Source organism: Nicotiana tabacum, chromosome 14 (genome assembly GCF_000715075.1).
Source record: "Nicotiana tabacum cultivar K326 chromosome 14, ASM71507v2, whole genome shotgun sequence".
Lineage (NCBI taxonomy): Eukaryota > Viridiplantae > Streptophyta > Magnoliopsida > Solanales > Solanaceae > Nicotiana > Nicotiana tabacum.
This window is the reverse complement of record NC_134093.1, coordinates 7558376-7577349: the sequence shown is the minus strand read 5'-3', so window position 1 is coordinate 7577349 and position 18974 is coordinate 7558376. Positions and strand designations below refer to the sequence as shown.

The window sequence follows — 18974 nt, the reverse complement described above, 5'->3', positions numbered from 1 at the left end:
CACAATCCATAAAAAGAAACTTTGTGATTATATATCCGTTATATGTGTGTGTGTATATATATATATATATATATGAATGAATGGCATCAAGATTTTTTTCTAGGCCCAACTGCATTCTGGATTTGAGCAGTATGTTATGAGAGATTTATCTGTTTTTGTTTTTAGTTTTTTAATAATAGACGGCAGCCCGGTGCACAAAATCCACTCAGGGTCTGGGGAAGGGCCACACTAAGCTAGCGTTTGGTCATAGATTCTCAAATTTGTTTTGAAAAATCTGATTTGGGTGAAGTTTGGTTTGAAGATAGAAAATGTGTTTGGACATTAGTTTCAAAACATATTTTACTTTTAAAAAAAAATATGAAATATGACTTATACCTATAGGTTTTAAAAAACTATCACAAATATCCAACAGTACCTTCATCAATAACATTCATTGTCATTATCACGAACCATGGTCCTGAACATAAATAAATTTAGTACAAAATTATTATTTTTATAATGAACTACATAATAAACTATTAGATATCTGAGAAGACGAAGTAGTATTGTTACAAAATAATAAATGGTTAGACTCTTATAAAATGCAAAAGTTTGGGCAATTTTTAAAAAATGTGATGGTAATATTTTGGGCCAAAATTTGGGTTTTGGGAATTTGTCAAAATATGGATAAAATTTTGAACAAACATGTATTTGACAAAAAAATTGGCAAAATTTATGGCCAAACGGGTCCTAAATTTCTTCCCGGGCGAGTCTTGGTCTTACTCATTGTCTGGATTTCTCTGTTTTGGGTGCTTAAGAGGTTTAGGAATAGAGAAATCTGGAAGCTGAATGATAATGCATGATGGCATACGAAGTCACCAATTTGTTAGTTCTATTTGTCTCCTTTACTTTCGATGTTAATTGGAATAGAGCTTTAAACCAAGAGTATTTGCACGTAATTCATTCGATAGAAGGGGAGCTTTTACACTTAAAATGTCCGTTAAAAAAAGGGCTGTATTTATGTTTAGCGACAGCCGTATAGGTAATTTTCGTTCAGCCACCATAGATGGATTAGCAGCACGACTAAAGAAATCATGGCCTGGTCCACTTAAATATCAATTTAAAGAGATTTTTACATCATTGTTCCTTATTTAAAGACTATTTTCATAAATAGTAGCATTCTTTGTTTATTTCAAATATGATAGATTTTTTTGACCTTTTTAGCTGGATTGAAAGATTATGTGGTTATTTAAAAAATCTAATGCCCCACAAAACAAGCAATCCGTTTTTATCCTTACATTAATTACGTTAATGTTCTTTATTTGGTACCTTCTCCCTCTTTCATAAAGTTACCGTAATTTCTCAAAAAAGTTCACAATTCTACCATCTCTCAGTTCTTTGATGATTCATCTTCTTATTATTTATTTTTTAAATAATTTAAATCTCTGGATATTAAATATCTTAGTTCCCTATACACATTATATATTACTATATATTAAGTATAATATATAAAAATACATGTGATGCACTTAAAATACACATTATATACTACATAATATTTTTGTATAATATATAAATATACATGTGATGCACATAAAATACATAGGCAAAATGGTCTCCTGGCCATTTAAACTTGTGTCAGTTTGTCAATCTGGTAGACAAACTTATATCTTTCTCATTATAATACCTCAACTTGACGAACTGAATGCTAATAAACATGTTTGATTGTTGACTACGCTTATGTAGCAACAACAGGTTTATGCGGCCAAAGTGCGTGACAATCACGATAATAAAGCGCGTCAGAATAGAATTTTGGCTGAAAAAATATTAAAAAATGGGAAAAGAAAACAATTACAAAAGAAAAGATTAAAAAAGGAAAGGACAAAAAGCTCCTAAAGAAGAAAAAGGAAAAAAATATACTCCCTACCCCTACGCCTACCCAACCTTTCTTTCCCCGTTACCCTCCTTTTTCCCCTTCTCTCGATTTTTGCTCTTTCCCCGCCGGCCCCCATTCCCGCCCACCAAACCTCTCCTCTCCAACCTTACCCTTTAAAAAGCAACCACAACTCCATCAAATCAATACCACTCCATCATCTTCGGAAAGGATTTTTAAGAAAAAAGTCTACTATAAAAACCTCTATTTTCAATATTGTCCATTAAAAATCACCTTAAATTTAAGACCCATCGCAGACGGAAAAAGTCGGCAAGCACCACCACAAAAATAAGGACGCGGTCATCATCATATTTTACCATAAAAGAGGGAGCTTATGGCCTAAAACACTTCACCACGACTGCCTATCTGTCCACCTCTCTTAGATAACACCCAAATACACTACAAACACTTCTCAAACATTTAAAATCAAATTTATAGAAAAGTAAAACTGTTTTATATGGATCGTTCCTCCGGCAAACCCCACCTGAAATATTCTCCAATGTTTGGAAGAAAAGATCGATAATCCGGCAGAACTTATTTTCATTTATGGTGACAATTCCCCGCATTCTTGAAGTTATGCCAGTTTGAACACCTCCTTAGCACTATTATTATATTCAATTTATGATTTTCACTAATGGTTGAAGGTTAGGTCTTAGAAGGTTAGAGGAAGAGATGAAAGAAAAGAAATATGAAAATAAATTTAAATTTTGGTAAGTTGCGTTTTTTAAAAAGTGGGCCCTACATTTTACACATGTCAAAGAATAAAAAGCTTAGGATATAACGTGTCATTCATGTCATAGCGAGTGACCACCACATTCAATCGGAAGTGTTTATTTGCATTCAGTTCGTCAAGTTGAGGTGTTAAAATGAAAAAGATATAAGTTTGTCTATCGGATTGGCAAACTGATACGTATAAGTGGCCAGAAGGTCATTTTGCCAAATATATATATATATACACACATAGTATATTCTACTAATATTTTTAGAGTTTTGTAGAGTTTTTGAATGAAATTTATATTTTTTTACCTTAATAAAATAAAGAGTCCCTTAAAGGAAGGGAATTATTGGGAGTCTATTTTTACTTAATTCATGATTCTTCCAAGAGATTCTTGGAACAATAATTAGACCTGATTCTCGATTAAAGGTCCATTTTTGGATAGTTAATTACCGAATGTAAATTTCGTTTGGCCAAATATGAAATATTTGATTTACTGCTACATATATATTATATTTTATTTAATATTGTAGGTATGAAACTTGCCACAATTTAAAAGTAACAATTTCTGTTATAACTTTTTTATATATAAATAGTTTTCTTGTACGTGTTTGTCTAACCAAAAAAACATTTACTTACGACAACTGAAATTTGTCCAAGAAAGTTGATCAGTTTTGTCTCCTTTTAATAAATCATATCCATAATGTTTGGACATGCTTTTCGATTAGTTTGTTAGCACACATACAACTATTATAACTGCCGAGATTCGCAAAACTTTTAGGGATCAGTTTGGCTGGAAAAACAAGTTATCCCATGATTAATTATTTCATATTTTTATAGGGGTTAAAAAAAATTATAATTCCGGTATAATTAATTTCAGAATTAATTATATCATGATTTTATCTTCACTTCCAACCAAGAGGTTGTGAGTTCGAGTCACCCCAAGAGCAAGGTGGGGAGTTTTTGGAGGGAGAGAACCGAGGGTCTATCAGAAACAGTCTCTTTACCACAGGGTAGGGGTAAGGTCTGCGTACACACTACCCTCCTCATACCCCACTAGTGAGATTATACTGGGTTGTTGTTATTGTTGTTCAAACTAAGGATAAATTCATCTCAAATTTAATTTCGGAATTAATTATCCCTTATCCCTCGTACCAAATGATTCCTTAGTATTTCCTTTCAAAATAAGGTAGTATATTTCACAATTCTATTAGAGCATCTCCGCTTATATCCTTTTTTTTCATGGCATATAATTTCTTGTATACATAAAAAAAAAAACATTTAACTGTCTTATAAGTTATGGTCTTATCCAAATTAAGTTGCACACTGATATTTCTTTGTCAATGGGCAGCTTTTATATTTTGGCTTTTGTGTTTTGCAATTTGGAGGAGTAAAGATCTTATCCATCCACGTAAAAAAGACACAGAATGTGGCCACTAAGTTTCCTATGTCATATTCATTGTCCAGAAACAAAAGATTCAGTACAACGTACAATTTACTCTCTATTGATATTTAGCGTGGTGCAAAATTTATTCAATGTATAAAAAAATTTATGTATACTCATTTGGTATTCAGAATCACTAACCAGTGCTATTAAAGTATTAATTACCTCAAAGGTCCATTAAAGGAGAAAATATTTTTTATAAGAAATTTCTCCATTAAAGCTCGAATTAGAGATTTTGAATAAGGTTGAATTGATCTTGCTAAGTCATCACCATGGACCAATATTTCTGAACAATTTACAAAGTGATTTTTTGAATTTTGTAATATTAGAGATAAAGTACCACAGAAGGCAAAATCAAGCTGATTTTAAATAAATTTAATTGGCCATAAACTATAGTCGGGCTAAAATATGGCTAAACAAGTAAAAACTTTTAAAATAATACAAACATGAAGCACAATCATGTTCAAAATTTTGTATTTTGTTTTGCATTTAAGAGGAGTGAGATAGTGGTGGAGCAACATTCACCCAAGGGGTGTCAACCGACACCCCATCATCGGAAAATTATATTATTTAGCTCGGTAATTTTAAAAAAACATATGTATATATATTATATAATGACACCCTTTGACTTCTTGGTAAATTTATTTCTTTATATTTTGACTTCCCTTAATAAAAATCTTGGTTCCACCACTGGAGTGAGATCTTATCCATCCACGTAGAAAAGACAGAGAGATGTTGTCGGAAATAAAACGTACGAAACCACAATTGACTTTCTCTTAATATTTACAGAGAAAAATTATTTTAATAATAACTCTTGCCAAGGCACCAATATTGACCAACATTTCTAAACGATTTATAAAGTGCTCATACTAAAGTTATCTATTGAATTTTGTAGTTGTAGTCTTGTAGAGGTAAAAATATCACAGGAGTCAAAATCAAGTGATTGGTCATAGATAATTAAAACTCCACTTACATATATTGTCTTACAATTTACTTATTAGCTAGGTAATAGAAATAATAAATTTTAGATAGGAAAAAAAACTGGTTTCTTGTAGTTTTAACACTTCCAACTCTAGTAAAAACTGAACTAACAAAAATCTTGCATTTATATAGAGTTTTGACATGATATTTGACATACTTTAGAAAATGTGAATATGCCAGGGGAATAAAAGCAAAAACAAAATGTGAACTGTATAGAAGTCGTCTATGTTATATTTCTTCAAATTACTTAAATATATGTGCGTGCACCCATGCTCATGAACTCCTATGGTGCAATAATTATTGAGTGCACCTCTACAAGTGAAACTGACGGTTCAATATAATTCCCATTTTGTACGGTTTTGTTTTTCATGCAGAGTATAAATATATACATGAAAATCAATAAAATTTCAAAAGGAATATAATTTTGACCTATAATTTCAAGAGTATAGTGGGTCTAGGGTAAGAGACTAAAGTTAAACCTGTCAAATATGTTTCAAGATCCACATCTTCGCAATAGTGTACCACCTTCTTAAAATTCTTGATCCGCCTATAGTCTCAATATTAAGTTTTTGGCATTAATTTATAGAAAATCAAATTTTAAAAGTAGTAAAATGACACAAATACCCTTCACTCTTCCTTATATATACACCTTCACACTTCTCATAAACTTCAAACTTCAATCCATTTTCTCACTCACACACACAGCAAAAACAAATGTATCTAAGAACCCCAATAGACCCAAATCCTAAGGTATTTTTCCCATCAAATCCACAATTTCTAAAAACCCAAATTGGTTCTTTAAAAGTGCATTCAAAGCTAAACAATGTGATTGAAATTTCTGAGCCCAAAAGCTTTTATGAACTTTTGGGTATTCAAGAAACTGAATCTTTTTCCGAAATTAAACAAGCGTACAAGCAGTTAGCTAGAAAGTACCACCCAGATGTTTCACCTCCGGGTCGGGTCGAAGAATATACCCAAAGGTTTATTCGGGTTCAAGAAGCTTATGAAACATTATCGGATCCTAAGTTAAAGGCTATGTATGATAAAGACATGTCTAAAGGCCTTCACTTTGCTTTCTCATTCTCTGCTCGTAGGAGGTACCAGAATGATGAGGTTGGTTTTTTTTGTTTTTTTTTTTTTTTGCCATTTTTTTTTGGTTAATTTAATTTTTGGTAAAAAGGTTCAAATTTGTTCTTCTACTATTCAAATTGTTCTAAATTTGGTTTTGCTAAACTACTGTTCATTTATATCATTGTCGTTGAGCAAGTCCTTTCTTGCATCCACTAGGTGGACCCCACGTGTACAAATTTTCCAAAAGAAAAGGTTCAAATTTAAAGCCCATTTGGATTACCTTTAAAAAAAAAAATGGTTTTTTTGAGTGGATATAACTATTAAGCCAAAAAATAATAAGTTGGGATTGCGCACCTTATTATTTTTGACTTATTTTAAGTAATTTTAAACTTATTTTAAGTATTTTTTAACTTGGTCAAACATCGAAAAAAGTTAAAAAGAGCTTAAAAGCTTATTTGACCAACTTATTTTTACCATTATTTAAAGTTACCCACTTTTTTCTGACCAATTACTTTTCAAGTAGAATTTTTATCTAGAGAATTCAAAAAATAAAAATGCAAACACACGAAGAAGCTGAGGAAATTCAACATCTATTATATATACATAAAAAGAAAAATTAACAGATACAGTATAATTTTCGGTGAAGGAAGTTCGGCTGAAACCCCTTCCGCTCACCTAGCTCTGCTCACCTAGCTCTGCCCTTGCGGGCTCTGGGCATCTATATAACATTATTGATATTTTTGTTTAGAGATCATATTTTTGCATTCATGTAATTGAATTTTATTGTAAGATGATATATATCCATGACTTATCTACTCTCGATATCTTCTATTATATTGTCTTTGCTAATATGGTTTCTTTATACATTTTTAGTCAAAGGCGGACAAAGGTGAATGGAAAAATTGTTGGCAATCTCAGTTATCAGAGTTAAAGAGAAGAAACATGCATAAGGATTCTGGTAACAATATGTCTTGGGGTGCACGTATGCGCAGACAAAGGAATGAAACATCATTATAATCAACAAATCCTTTGCTATGTAAATTTTTCTATATATATAGCAGTATATAGAGTAGTTATGTTCTCTCTTTTGGTCTCTCCTTTTATTAGATAATAACCAAAGAGGATAACCTAAGCGGATGGTTGTTGGAAACAGCCTCTCTATCCTCACAAGGTAGGGGTAAGGTTTGCGTACACATTACCCTCACCAGACCCCACGGTATAGGATATTACTGGGTATGTTACTGTTGTTGTAACTAAATAGAGGACAACTAGTATATGTACATAGAGTTATTTGAATCAAGATGCTATTTAACCTTAACGCTCTCTTATTTCTCGAGCCATTTGCTTTCTTTCTGCTATTTACATATATAGGCGGATCTAGGATTTCTTCAACATGAGTGTACCACTAAAAAAGGTAAATAAAAAAAATTATTAAGTGGGAATTGATCCCTATTCCTCTAGATAATAAATAACGTATTATTCAATTTATTGCACCATTAAGCTTTTTGGAGCATGGGTTCACGTGCCCCGTGATTTGGGCTATAAATCTGCCCTGGCTATGTATGTACGTTGACTTAGCATCGATCGCTTTCTTTGTATTGCTTTCTTGTCTGTATAATGTTGGCCTGCGATGAGCTTAATAGAGTAATATGGTCAATGAAGATTCATATAACTGACCTCAATTGATCGTTTGAAATTTTGGCATAGTTATTGATGTTATTGTTATTGTTGCGTTGCTTTCTTGATTAGATAATGGACACTCCATTTTTGTATAGGTAACGTGTGTGTGTGTGTGTGTGTGTGTGTGTGTGTGTATATATATATATATATATATATATATATATGCGTTACTGTTGTACTATTGACTTTGATAGCTATATTTCTCTTGTAGATGATAGATTATTATAAGTAGCGGAAGCAATCCCAGTATCAAAATCACATGTAATCTAGAAAACTAGCATATACGGGGTTTCACGGGTTACCTCTTGAAGCGTGAATATATCTCTTCTATTACGTGAGCCTTCAGTTCCATAACTTTTCAATGGAATCTCCACCACCCGCACAATCATGATCCTCGAACGTTTCATGATTTTCTACTGTGTTACCCAAATAATATCCGAAAATAGTAATTTCGTGTGGGCGAAATTTCCTAGAAAAAAGAAGCTGAAATTCGGCCACCATGTATATCCCCTCTATGTAAAAAAACCTTATGTATTTATAGCACAAGTTTTAAGGGTTAAAACCCTTTTTCCAAAACCTGTTGGTTTTCCTTTCCACCAGAAAAAAAAGATTCTTTTATTTTCTTTTATTTAGGCACAACAGAGACTATAGAATTTAATTAACAAGCCTTCCAATTATGGAATTAATTTCTAATTTTTGAAATTAATATCCACCATAATTAATTATGAATTATTCCACTAAGAATTCATAATTGCACTCCTTATTTAATTTCGAAATTCATCAATTAGATCTTATTTAACTCCTCATGTTAAGATTCATATGCTAATCAATTAAATTAAACTACTGACAATTTAATTTATTGATTATTTCCTTTAGACTTTTGCTTGACTTATTTCATGTGTCGGATACAAAATCCATCGGTCGGGTTTACACATGAAAACTTATAAGCTTTCATAAAGGTGTATCATCAATCTCTAAACCGATATATGGATTCCATCAACTAATTATTACTTCACCAATGTACATTATTATTATCCAATTTACCATGCATATTGACCCACGAAAGGATCTCGCCTTTTAATAAATCAAAACAATAATAATATACACGGCTAATAATGATTATATCAAGATTAATAGTATAAGTACATTTAATGGCTATAGAGTTTATTTTATTAAGTCAGTATAAAATACTTATCTCTGCTTGGTCCGTTCAATGCATACAAAATGTACTAGCACAAGAAGTTGGAATTAAATTATTCCCATAATCAAGATAAATTATATTAATCTTGTATTACAATGGATGGTTTGTCCAATTCCATCATTAGATTGTGAACTCAAACTTTATACTTATAAGAACCGATGATTTAATCTTTCATGTATAAGCTAAACTCTATACACTAAATCATCTACTATATAAGCAAAGGATACAGATGATCTATTTAAAACTTTAATAAAACTGAATAAACAATTATTTCATAATAAATACTATATCTAAGACGCCCCGACGGTGAGCTAACGTGCGCCTCTGCCGGCATGGGTAGAGGAAGACCAAAGAGAGTGATTCCGATCACAAATCCGAGTAAGGAACCAGCAAGTAAGACAAAAATTGATGGAAAGGAACAATTTAGAGGGACTGGGGACATGCATAGTCCTCGGATCTCTATGGAACAATTGCAAAACTCAAGTGTGATGTGGCTGCCTTTGCATGGATCGATTTCAGCTAAATCGCTTTCAATTGATAATGGCGATCATAGCCAAACTCTAATGACATCGGCGAAGAGTCCAAATGCTAAGAGAATTGATGCTGATAAGGAGATTCAGAGGAATGAAACAGAGCAGCTAGGCACAATTAAGCCAATTACGGAGCAGGAAGTTCAGATTCATAGACAATTGGATGAGGAGCTGCAGAAAAACAAAAAGGAATGGGTGAACTTATTCGCTGGTTGTTATTTAGCGGCTAGAGGTATGAACCTCAAATTTGTTGCTCCTATGGTCAAAAATGGAGAAAAAGTAGTTGAATTAGATAATGCTGAGGTAGATCGAGAAACAGAGAAATGGAAACATGCAATTGTGTTGTATGTTGTTGGTGATTCTCCTTCAATAGGTGCTTTAGATCGTTTCATCGCTGCGCAGTGGAATTTTGTTAGTAAGCCAAAAATTTACTTTCATAATGACGGATATTTTGTGTTTAAATTCAATAGTGTGGAAGATAGGGATGTTGTGTTGATATCAGGGCCAAATACTATAAGGATCAAACCTATAATCGTCAAAGCATAGTCACATAACTTTGATTTTGATACAGAGGTATTACAGACAATTCCTATATGGGTTAAACTGCCAAATTTGTCACTAAACTGCTGGAGTATGGATTCACTTAGTAGGATTAGGAGTAGGATTGGGAGTGGATTAGGAATCCCAATATATGCAGATGAATGCAACACTAAAGTAGAGAGGATTTCTTATGCAAGGCTACTAGTAGAGATGGATGTTACAAAGGACATGCCTAGAGTCATAAAAATTATAGATCTGATGGGCAAAGTTTTTGAGCAACAGGTTGCATATGATTGGATACCTAAATACTGCCACACTTGTCTTCAAGTTGGCCATGTTTGCAGACCAACACAGATCATACCAGAAGCCAAACAACAACAGCAAAAACCAAGGATGGAATGGAGAAGAAGAACAGATCCAAACAATGTGGAAACAACTGCAAAGGAACATGCTGATAGCATGATACAAAACATAAGGTCACATTGTGAGGATGATAAAACAACAGAATGGGAGCAAGCAAAAAGGAAATCTGCAGCAAAAGGTGGACTGTCCAAAATAAGAGAAACAACAAGCATTAATGTAGTGAATGGATTTAGTCCATTCATTACTGAAATAGCTGGTGAATCAGTGGACAATTCTACTAAGGAGAAGGGACAATGCAGCTACCAAGGTGATACTGGGGACCCAAAACTCAAGCAACCAACTAAATGAAAATCATAGCATCGAATGTGAGGGGTGTAAATAAAGTATACAAGCAAAAAGAAGTAAAGAAGTTTATTACAAATAATGATGTAGGATTGATAGCAATACTGAATAATAGAGTCAAGGAGGAGAATGCAAGTAGAGTGATCAACAAGATTACAACAAATTGGAGATGGTGTGCAAACTACTCACATAGTTCTAAAGGGAGAATATGGATTGTTTGGGACCCAAATAGCGTAGAATTTGAAATATCTGGTATGAGTGTTCAAGCCATCCATGGTACAATTAGTATCTCTCAGTTGCAAATAAAAATTACTATGTCAGCAGTGTATGGAATGCATACTATTGAAACAAGGAAGGACATATGGGAGGAACTGAGAAGTGTCAACAACTCTGTTCAAGGACCATGGCTAGCTATTAGATATTTTAATGCAATAACTGACATGGATGATAGACAATTTGGTAATCCAGTTCAGGAAAATGAGATCAGAGATTTTAATGATTTTTTACAGTCAAGTGGCATGGCTGAATTACGTATAGTGGGTAGAAGATATACATGGCCAAATGGGCAAATTTGTAGCAGGATAGATAGTGCTCTAGTAAATGTTGAATGGTTGTTAACAATTGTTGTTACAGAGGTGGTGATATTAAATCCTGAGATTTCTGATCATACACCACTAAGTATTCAACTCAAGGAAGCTGTGAAGAGGAGTCCAAAGCCTTTCAGATTTCTTAACTGTTTAGCGGAGCACAAAGATTTCCCAAGTGTGGTGGCTAATGTATGGTGCAGGCCAACTGGTAAAAATCACATGGAGGATATATGGTGGAAGCTCAAAGTGTTGAAGACAGATTTGAAGCAGTTAAACCAAAGAGAATTCAGGAATGTAGAGGAGAATATTGAGCTATATCGACAGAAGCTACATGATATTCAAACACAAATGGGAAGCCACAATCATCCAAATGTGTTGTTTGTAGAAGAAAAGGAATTAAAGCTAGAATTAGAGAAATGAGGCCTTGTGGAAGAGAGAATAGTAAAACAGAATGGTTGGAATTGGGAGAGACAAACACTGCCTATTTTTTTGCTCATCTAAAGAATAAGCAAGCCCAAAACAGGATCAAAAGTATTGTTAATGCCACAGGTGATATCCTCCAATAACCAGAAGTCATAGTAGAGGAATTAATCAGTTATTATAGGAAGCTATTAGGCAATGTTGCTGATCAGCTACCAGCTGTAAATACTGAAATCATGAAGTGTGGGAATGGACTAACAAGACAACAACAATTGCAATTGATAGCACATGTCACTCATGAAGAAGTATATTAAGCCCTTATTAGCATAGATGATCACAAAGCTCCTGGTTGTGATGGTTTCAATGCTCTCTTTTTCAAAAAGGCTTGGTCTGTGATTGGAAGAGATGTTACAGCTGTTGTGATTCAATTCTTCACGGATGGGGATATACATAAAGCTATTAACTGCACTACAATAACACTGATTCCAAAAGTCAAGAATCCATCAAAGATATCTGAATTTAGACCTATAGCTTGTTGCACTATGTTGTATAAATTGATCTCTAAAATCCTCACTAAACGAATGCAGGGTGTTATGGACAGTCTAGTGGATAAAAGCCAATCTGCTTTTGTTCCAGGAAGGCTAATCCCTGACAACATCATATTGAGCCATGAACTGGGGAAGGGGTATGGAAGAAAGGGCATCACTCCTAGATGTATGCTGAAAATTGACATGAGGAAAGCGTATGACTCAGTGGAATGGCTATACATTGAGCAAATCCTAAATTGTATCCAGTTCCCAACTAAATTTGTCAAATGGATCATGTGTTGCATTACAACTGTCTCATACTCAATCTTACTCAATGGTGAGCCAGTGGTTCCATTTCCAGCAAGAAAAGGATTGAGACAAGGGGATCCTCTATCCTCTTTTTTATTTGTGCTAGTTATGGAATACTTTAGTCGTAGTTTAAATAGGCCCAGTGAGGAACCAAGCTTCAAATTCCATCCAAGGTGTAAGAAGCTGCAAATTGTACAGCTTGGGTTTGCTGATAATCTTCTACTATTTTGCAAAGGAGAGCTGAAATCAGTCAACTTACTAGTCCAATACTTTCAGCATTTCTCACAAGTGTCAGGTTTGGTTGCTAATGTTGATAAAAGCTCAGTGTATTTTGGAGGGGTGTAACAAGAAGTTCAACATAATATTCTACATGCTATCCAATTCAAAAAGGGAGAGATGCCTTTTAGATACTTAGGAATCCCCATGAGTACTAAAAGGCTATCAATTGTGCAATGTAAACCTCTCCTTGATAAAATGCTAGCCAGGATCAAATCATGGACTACACGATATCTATCATATGTAGGCAGATTACAGCTTGTGAAATCAGTGCTTTTCTCAATTCAAATATTCTGGTCGCAAGTTTTTATTCTACCTAAAAAGGTGGCTCAACTGGTGGAATCAACTTGCAGGAACTTTCTATGGACAGGTGGAAATGAGCTTACAAAAAAAAGCACTTATTGCGTGGGATAGATTATGTCTTCCTAGAACTGCATGTGGCTTGAATATCCTAGACATATAGGTGTGGAATTTGGTAGCTATTGGGAAACTATTATGGAATATATGCAGGAAGAAAGACTGCTTATGGGTTAAATGGATTCATTCCTACTATACAAAGAGAGGTACTGTATGGGGAACCAAGACTACTCAGTCTTCATGGATTGTGCAGCAAAGACAATGTTGGAGCAGATAGGATTGACTGAGGCAGATGTGGCAGCAATGAGCAACTACTCAATAAAGAAAGTATATGGACTCTGTCGTGGAGAATTTCAGAAAATCCCATGGCGAAGATTGATATGCAATAATGCAGGATTACCTAAATGGCTATTCATCCTATTATTGGCACTACAAAGGAGATTACAAATAAAGGAGAGGATTGCATGTTGGGCAAATATTAAAGACATGGAATGTGTTCTGTGCTCGAAGGAGAATGAAGATATAGATCACATACTGTTTGAACGTGAATATGCCAAACAAGTGTGGTCCAAGTTATTATTCTGGCAAGGAATTCACAGGGATGTGAGTAATTGGCAGCATAAAGTAACATGGGCAATGGAAAATGCAAAAGGGAAAAATGCTGAACAGGAATTGTATCGGATGACACTAGCTGGGGGAGTATATCATCTGTGGTAAGAAAGGAATGCAAGGATCTTCAAGTCTCAAAGAAGAACTGCGGATCAAGTGATAAGGCAAGTGATAAGAGAACTACATTTTAGAGCACGTAGAATTCTTAGACTAGATATACGTATGCAGTCACTAAATTTCTATCCATAAGAGGCTGTATATAGAAATAGATTAGTTTGCAGAGTTGAGGTTTCAGTAAGCTTGGGACTAAATGTCCAAGTTGTTGTTCTTTGGGTTTTCTTTGATGGATGTAAATATTTGTTCGTGGAAATATAAATATACAGTTACCAAATAAAAATACTATATCTAAACCAAACTCATGGTTAATAGTATATATCCCAGCAATCTCTCACTTAGACTTTTAGCCATGACAATTGTTAGAATATACTATATCCAAACGCATGGTTAATAGTATATGCCCCAACAATCTCTCACTTAGACTCATAACCATGCATCTACAACTTTCTCGGGCATTCTTTTACATGACTATTAAAAGTCTTTACCAAATAAGGTTTTGTTAAAGAATCTTGCCAAGTTATTTTCTGATGCAATCTTTGTCTACTAGTGTTTTGTCGTAACTATCTAGTTTGGTATTAAACTCTCCAGGAATCCTGTTACCAAATATATCCCAAGAGTGTACACCGAACTATGATCTTCCTTAGTATTCTCCTATTACGACGAAGTACTACTAATATTACCTTACAGTATTAAAATATTAGCGTCTTCTTGCTATAGTGTTGATTGTTCAAACATCACTCCCACTCGATAAAAGGCATATTCTGCCTATTAACGCTTTCCCATTACTTAAAATGTAATGGAACGTCAATTCCAACGTTTGGGTTTTGATGTTCTTGAACATCTAGTTATTTCTTTGCCTAATTCCTGTAAAACTAGTTTACTTCTAGGAACGTGGTTTATTATGCAGCCCTTATCTAGAAAACTATATTTATTTTAACAATTGTCTTATTTCCTTTAGGACAATAAAATAAACATCCATTCATTTTCTTGGATATTCAATAAACATGCACCTATCCATTCTTAGTTCCAACTTACATATCTGCTTTCCCTTTCAACACATATGCTGTACAATCCTATATCTGAACATGCCGCAGACTAAGCTTACATTCAGTCCACAGTTCTATAGATGTCACAGGTACTAACTTAGAAGGAAATAAATTCAGAATGTAATTTGCAATTTCTAGGAAATATTCCAAAAAACGAATAAGGCAAATCTGAATAATGCTTCATTAATCTATCCATGTCCAATAGAGACTTACTTATTTATTCTTTCTACCACACCACTCTATTATGGAGTTTACGGTGTAGATAATTGAGATGTAATCCCTTATTCTGATAAGTAACAAAAGAACTCTTTAGAGAGGTGCTCGTCACTACAATCAAATTGCAGTAACTTAATATTTTTCCTTGGTGCTTCTCCGTTTCAAGTCTTAAAAACCTTGAATTACTTAAATCATTAAGACTTACAGTGCATCAAATAAATATATTAATATTTTGAGTAATCATTTATGAATGTCACAAAAATACTCAAAACTATCTCTTACCATTATGTTCATTTAACCATACAAATCAGAAGGGATTCATTCTAGCTTATCACTAGCTTTATTTCCTTTTGAAGGGAAATATACTTTAGTCAAATTTCTTTCCAAACGGGATCCACAAGTTGGTAGTGCCTCTACTTTCAATGAACCTTAAGGTCCATCCCTGACCAACTTGAAATCCTATCCAAATTAATATGACTTAGACAAAAGTGCATAGATAAGTTTTACTCAATTTTGAAGAACATATTCACTTATGAGGTAGACTAATATTGTTATGTTCAGGAGAGACATTATATACAATAACAAGGTCATGCATTCATGTACCATAAGAGATAAAATATTTATCAAGCTCAATAACTCAAGAGTTATTCGAAAAATAAAACAAATATCCATCTCTTATTTTGTCCAGAAACCGGAATTAAATTCCTTCTTAACAAAATGTCAATATATTGCATCCTTTAAATTAATGTCTTTACGCATGAAAACTTATAAGCTTTCATAAAGGTGTATCATCAATCTCTAAACCGAGACATGGATTCCATCAAATAACTATTACTTCGATAATATACATTATTATTATCCAATTTACCAGACATATTTACCCACGAAAGGATCTCGCCTTTTAATAAATTAAAACAATAATAATATACACAGCTAATAATAATTATATCAAGATTAAGAGTATAAGTACATTTAATGGCTAGAGAGTTTATTTTATTAAGTCGGTATAAAATACTTATCTCTACTTGGTTCGTTCAATACATACAAAATGTAATAGTACAAGAAGTTGGAATTTGTCACGACCCAAAATCCCACCACATGCGTCGTTATGGCACTTAATCTCTAAGACTAGGTAAGCCGATTACAATTACATTTCCAACCTTTTTTAAAAAATAGAATCTTATACAAGTGTCGAAACTAAAAGCGGAAACAATTATAACAACCTCCCAAGACTTGTAATATTGAGTCACGAACTCTAACTGAATACATGAAATGATCTCGAGGATCGAATATACAATATTGTTCGAATAAGAAATTAACAGTACAATAAAATGGAAAGACTCCAAGGGACTGCGACGACCAAGCAGCTCTACCTTGAATCCTTGTGATCATAGTATAATTCTGTCCGAGTCCGATATTTCCAATACCTGGCTCTGCATAAAAATGTGCAGAAGTATAGTATGAGTACACCACAGTCGGTACCCAGTAAGTATCAAGACTAATCTCGGTGGAGTAGTGACGCGGTACAATCAAGATACTCACTAGTCGAATAACTTGTGCAATATAGTAGTATACAATATTGGTGATTCGGCAAGCGATTGATTCGGCGCATCTAAGTATTCTCTGCTCTAGTACTGGAAAACAGCTAGTAATGATAGCAATAAAAATCAACCAGTGATATAAACAGCAAGGCAACAAGAACACCATAATTATTGCTCAAACGAATAAGGAATACAAGTACAACCAATTAATCAAGTTCTTCAAATATAAATCTTTCACATATAATTCTTTCGAATATACTTCTTTCAAATAAATATCTTTCGAATATACTTATTTCCAATAAATATCTTTCGAATATACTTCTTTCAAATAACTATCTTTCGAATATACTTCTTTCAAACAAATATCTTTCGAATATAATTCTTTCAAATAAAGTCACTATGTGATACCTCATTTCATAATCATAAAACATGGGTCTCAGCCGACTTTCATATTTTGTAACACGGGTCTCAGTCCACTTTCATATTTTCACGGCACTTCGTGCCCATATTTCTATCACAACCGCACTGACAACTCACGTGCCAAAATATTAATATATAAGATCCGCCCGGACAACTCACGTGCCAATAATAAAATCATCATTTACTCACGGCAACTCGTGCCCACGTCTCATTTTATAACTGCACGGATAACTCACGTGCCAATATTATAATCATTATATACCCACAACACCTCGTGCCTACATTTCATATCACAACTGCACGGACAACTCACGTGCCAATAACATATTCCGCCCGGCAATAGCCACAGGCTTACAATTTCAACATGTATCAGACTATTATCAAATTTACTGAATTAACAAAATAAATTGCACAAGATATAAAAGTAATCACAAGGAAATCACAACATCACGTGAAAATCACCAGTATAATAACCCCACATCATCAATTTAATTATGAATCTTCCGAAAATAACACGCAAGTCATAATACATATTATGCCTGGACCTTAAGTCACTAAACGGGACGCTAATTCTCAAAATGACAAGTCGGGTCGTTACATTCTCCCCCTCTTAAACATACGTTCATCCTCAAATGTGTCAAGAATTATTTTGAGGACTTCAATTTACTAAGTGTATTTACTATACATATATTCGCGGGTGATCCTACGTCACCGAAAATTAATATGGGTCCGACAACACCATCTCAGTTGAGATTATTTCTCATGTTTACACTTACAAGCCTTAAAACCAAACTTTTCTTACACTCCAAATATTTTCAAAAGGACTGATTTCACATCAACACATGGTATTAGTCTCAACCGGCTGTAGCAACTCGTTCCTACTCTCGCACGGCACATTCACATTGTGTGACACATCATACATAAGCCCATAATCAATTATAGCATCGACAATTAATCTCACCTCAATTTAAGCCTTGTTTCAAACCTTCACAATAATGACAATGATTTGAGGAACATGAAACCCTCGTAATTATTCACCTGAATTAACGAGTCACATTTAACATCATCTGGGCACACACCTCATAGGCTAAAATACAATAAGCACAACATAACTATGACTAGCATGCGCAGATAAATACACATAAGAATTATCAAACAAGCCCAACAGGCATAACTCCCTATTTGTACTATAATGAAAAAAAATTCACAAGGGAGAATTTAAAATATATGAATTTAACCACAAAGATCTCAATATAACTTCCACCGCGGCACGTAGCCCGGTTTAGACATATCAATTCACATTAAAGCGCGAAGATCCCATCCTCAGCTCTGAATCAAAAGTATTATGCACATCATGCCAACTGAAATTTTTTCATTTCTTTTAAATAAATCTCTACAAATAATTTCACAACACATAATGAACCCCTCATACCGGTAGTATATTAAATTCATAATTTTTAACCAAACTATCCTGAATTTGTATCAAAACCCACTATAGTGAGTAATAGAAAGTCACTTTTGGACTCATAGCTCTCAATAGTGTACAAAACAAAAATGATAGACACGGGCTAACACCATCAAATCTCCCAACAGGGATAAACACGTGAGTGAAGTACAAATTCATAAACTCGCTATATAAGGAGCATGATAGGAGATCTCACCTCGATAATCGGGATTGAATCAAAATAAGAATAGTGCTCCTCTATTATGAATTAAATGATACCTGTAACGACACTATTTGGTGTAGCGGCCTCGGCCATACTATAGCAA

General features: G+C 33.8%; 3 protein-coding genes across 3 annotated transcripts; all 3 read left to right on the top strand.

Moving 5' to 3' along the window:
- Positions 1 to 5712: 5712 nt before the first annotated feature.
- Positions 5713 to 7441, top strand: LOC142168672 (chaperone protein dnaJ 20, chloroplastic-like). Its single transcript, XM_075229260.1, has 2 exons — positions 5713 to 6165; positions 6997 to 7441. The coding sequence occupies exons 1-2, from the start codon at positions 5767 to 5769 to the stop codon at positions 7138 to 7140; spliced, it is 543 nt and encodes a 180-aa protein (XP_075085361.1). The 5' UTR covers positions 5713 to 5766; the 3' UTR covers positions 7141 to 7441.
- A 3340-nt stretch (positions 7442 to 10781) lies between these two features.
- Positions 10782 to 11786, top strand: LOC142168793 (uncharacterized). The gene has a single exon (XM_075229946.1). The coding sequence runs from the start codon at positions 10782 to 10784 to the stop codon at positions 11784 to 11786; it is 1005 nt and encodes a 334-aa protein (XP_075086047.1).
- Positions 11787 to 13432: 1646 nt separating this feature from the next.
- LOC142168792 (uncharacterized) lies at positions 13433 to 13972 on the top strand. The gene has a single exon (XM_075229945.1). The coding sequence runs from the start codon at positions 13433 to 13435 to the stop codon at positions 13970 to 13972; it is 540 nt and encodes a 179-aa protein (XP_075086046.1).
- The last annotated feature ends 5002 nt before the right edge of the window (positions 13973 to 18974 follow it).

Coding starts and splice junctions, on each gene's coding strand:
- LOC142168792 (XM_075229945.1), top strand. CDS start 13,433: ATGGATTCATTCCTACTATACAAAGAGAGGTACTGTATGGGGAACCAA.
- LOC142168793 (XM_075229946.1), top strand. CDS start 10,782: ATGAAAATCATAGCATCGAATGTGAGGGGTGTAAATAAAGTATACAAG.
- LOC142168672 (XM_075229260.1), top strand. CDS start 5,767: ATGTATCTAAGAACCCCAATAGACCCAAATCCTAAGGTATTTTTCCCA. Junction 6,166..6,996: donor GGAGGTACCAGAATGATGAG/GTTGGTTTTTTT, acceptor ATACATTTTTAG/TCAAAGGCGGACAAAGGTGA.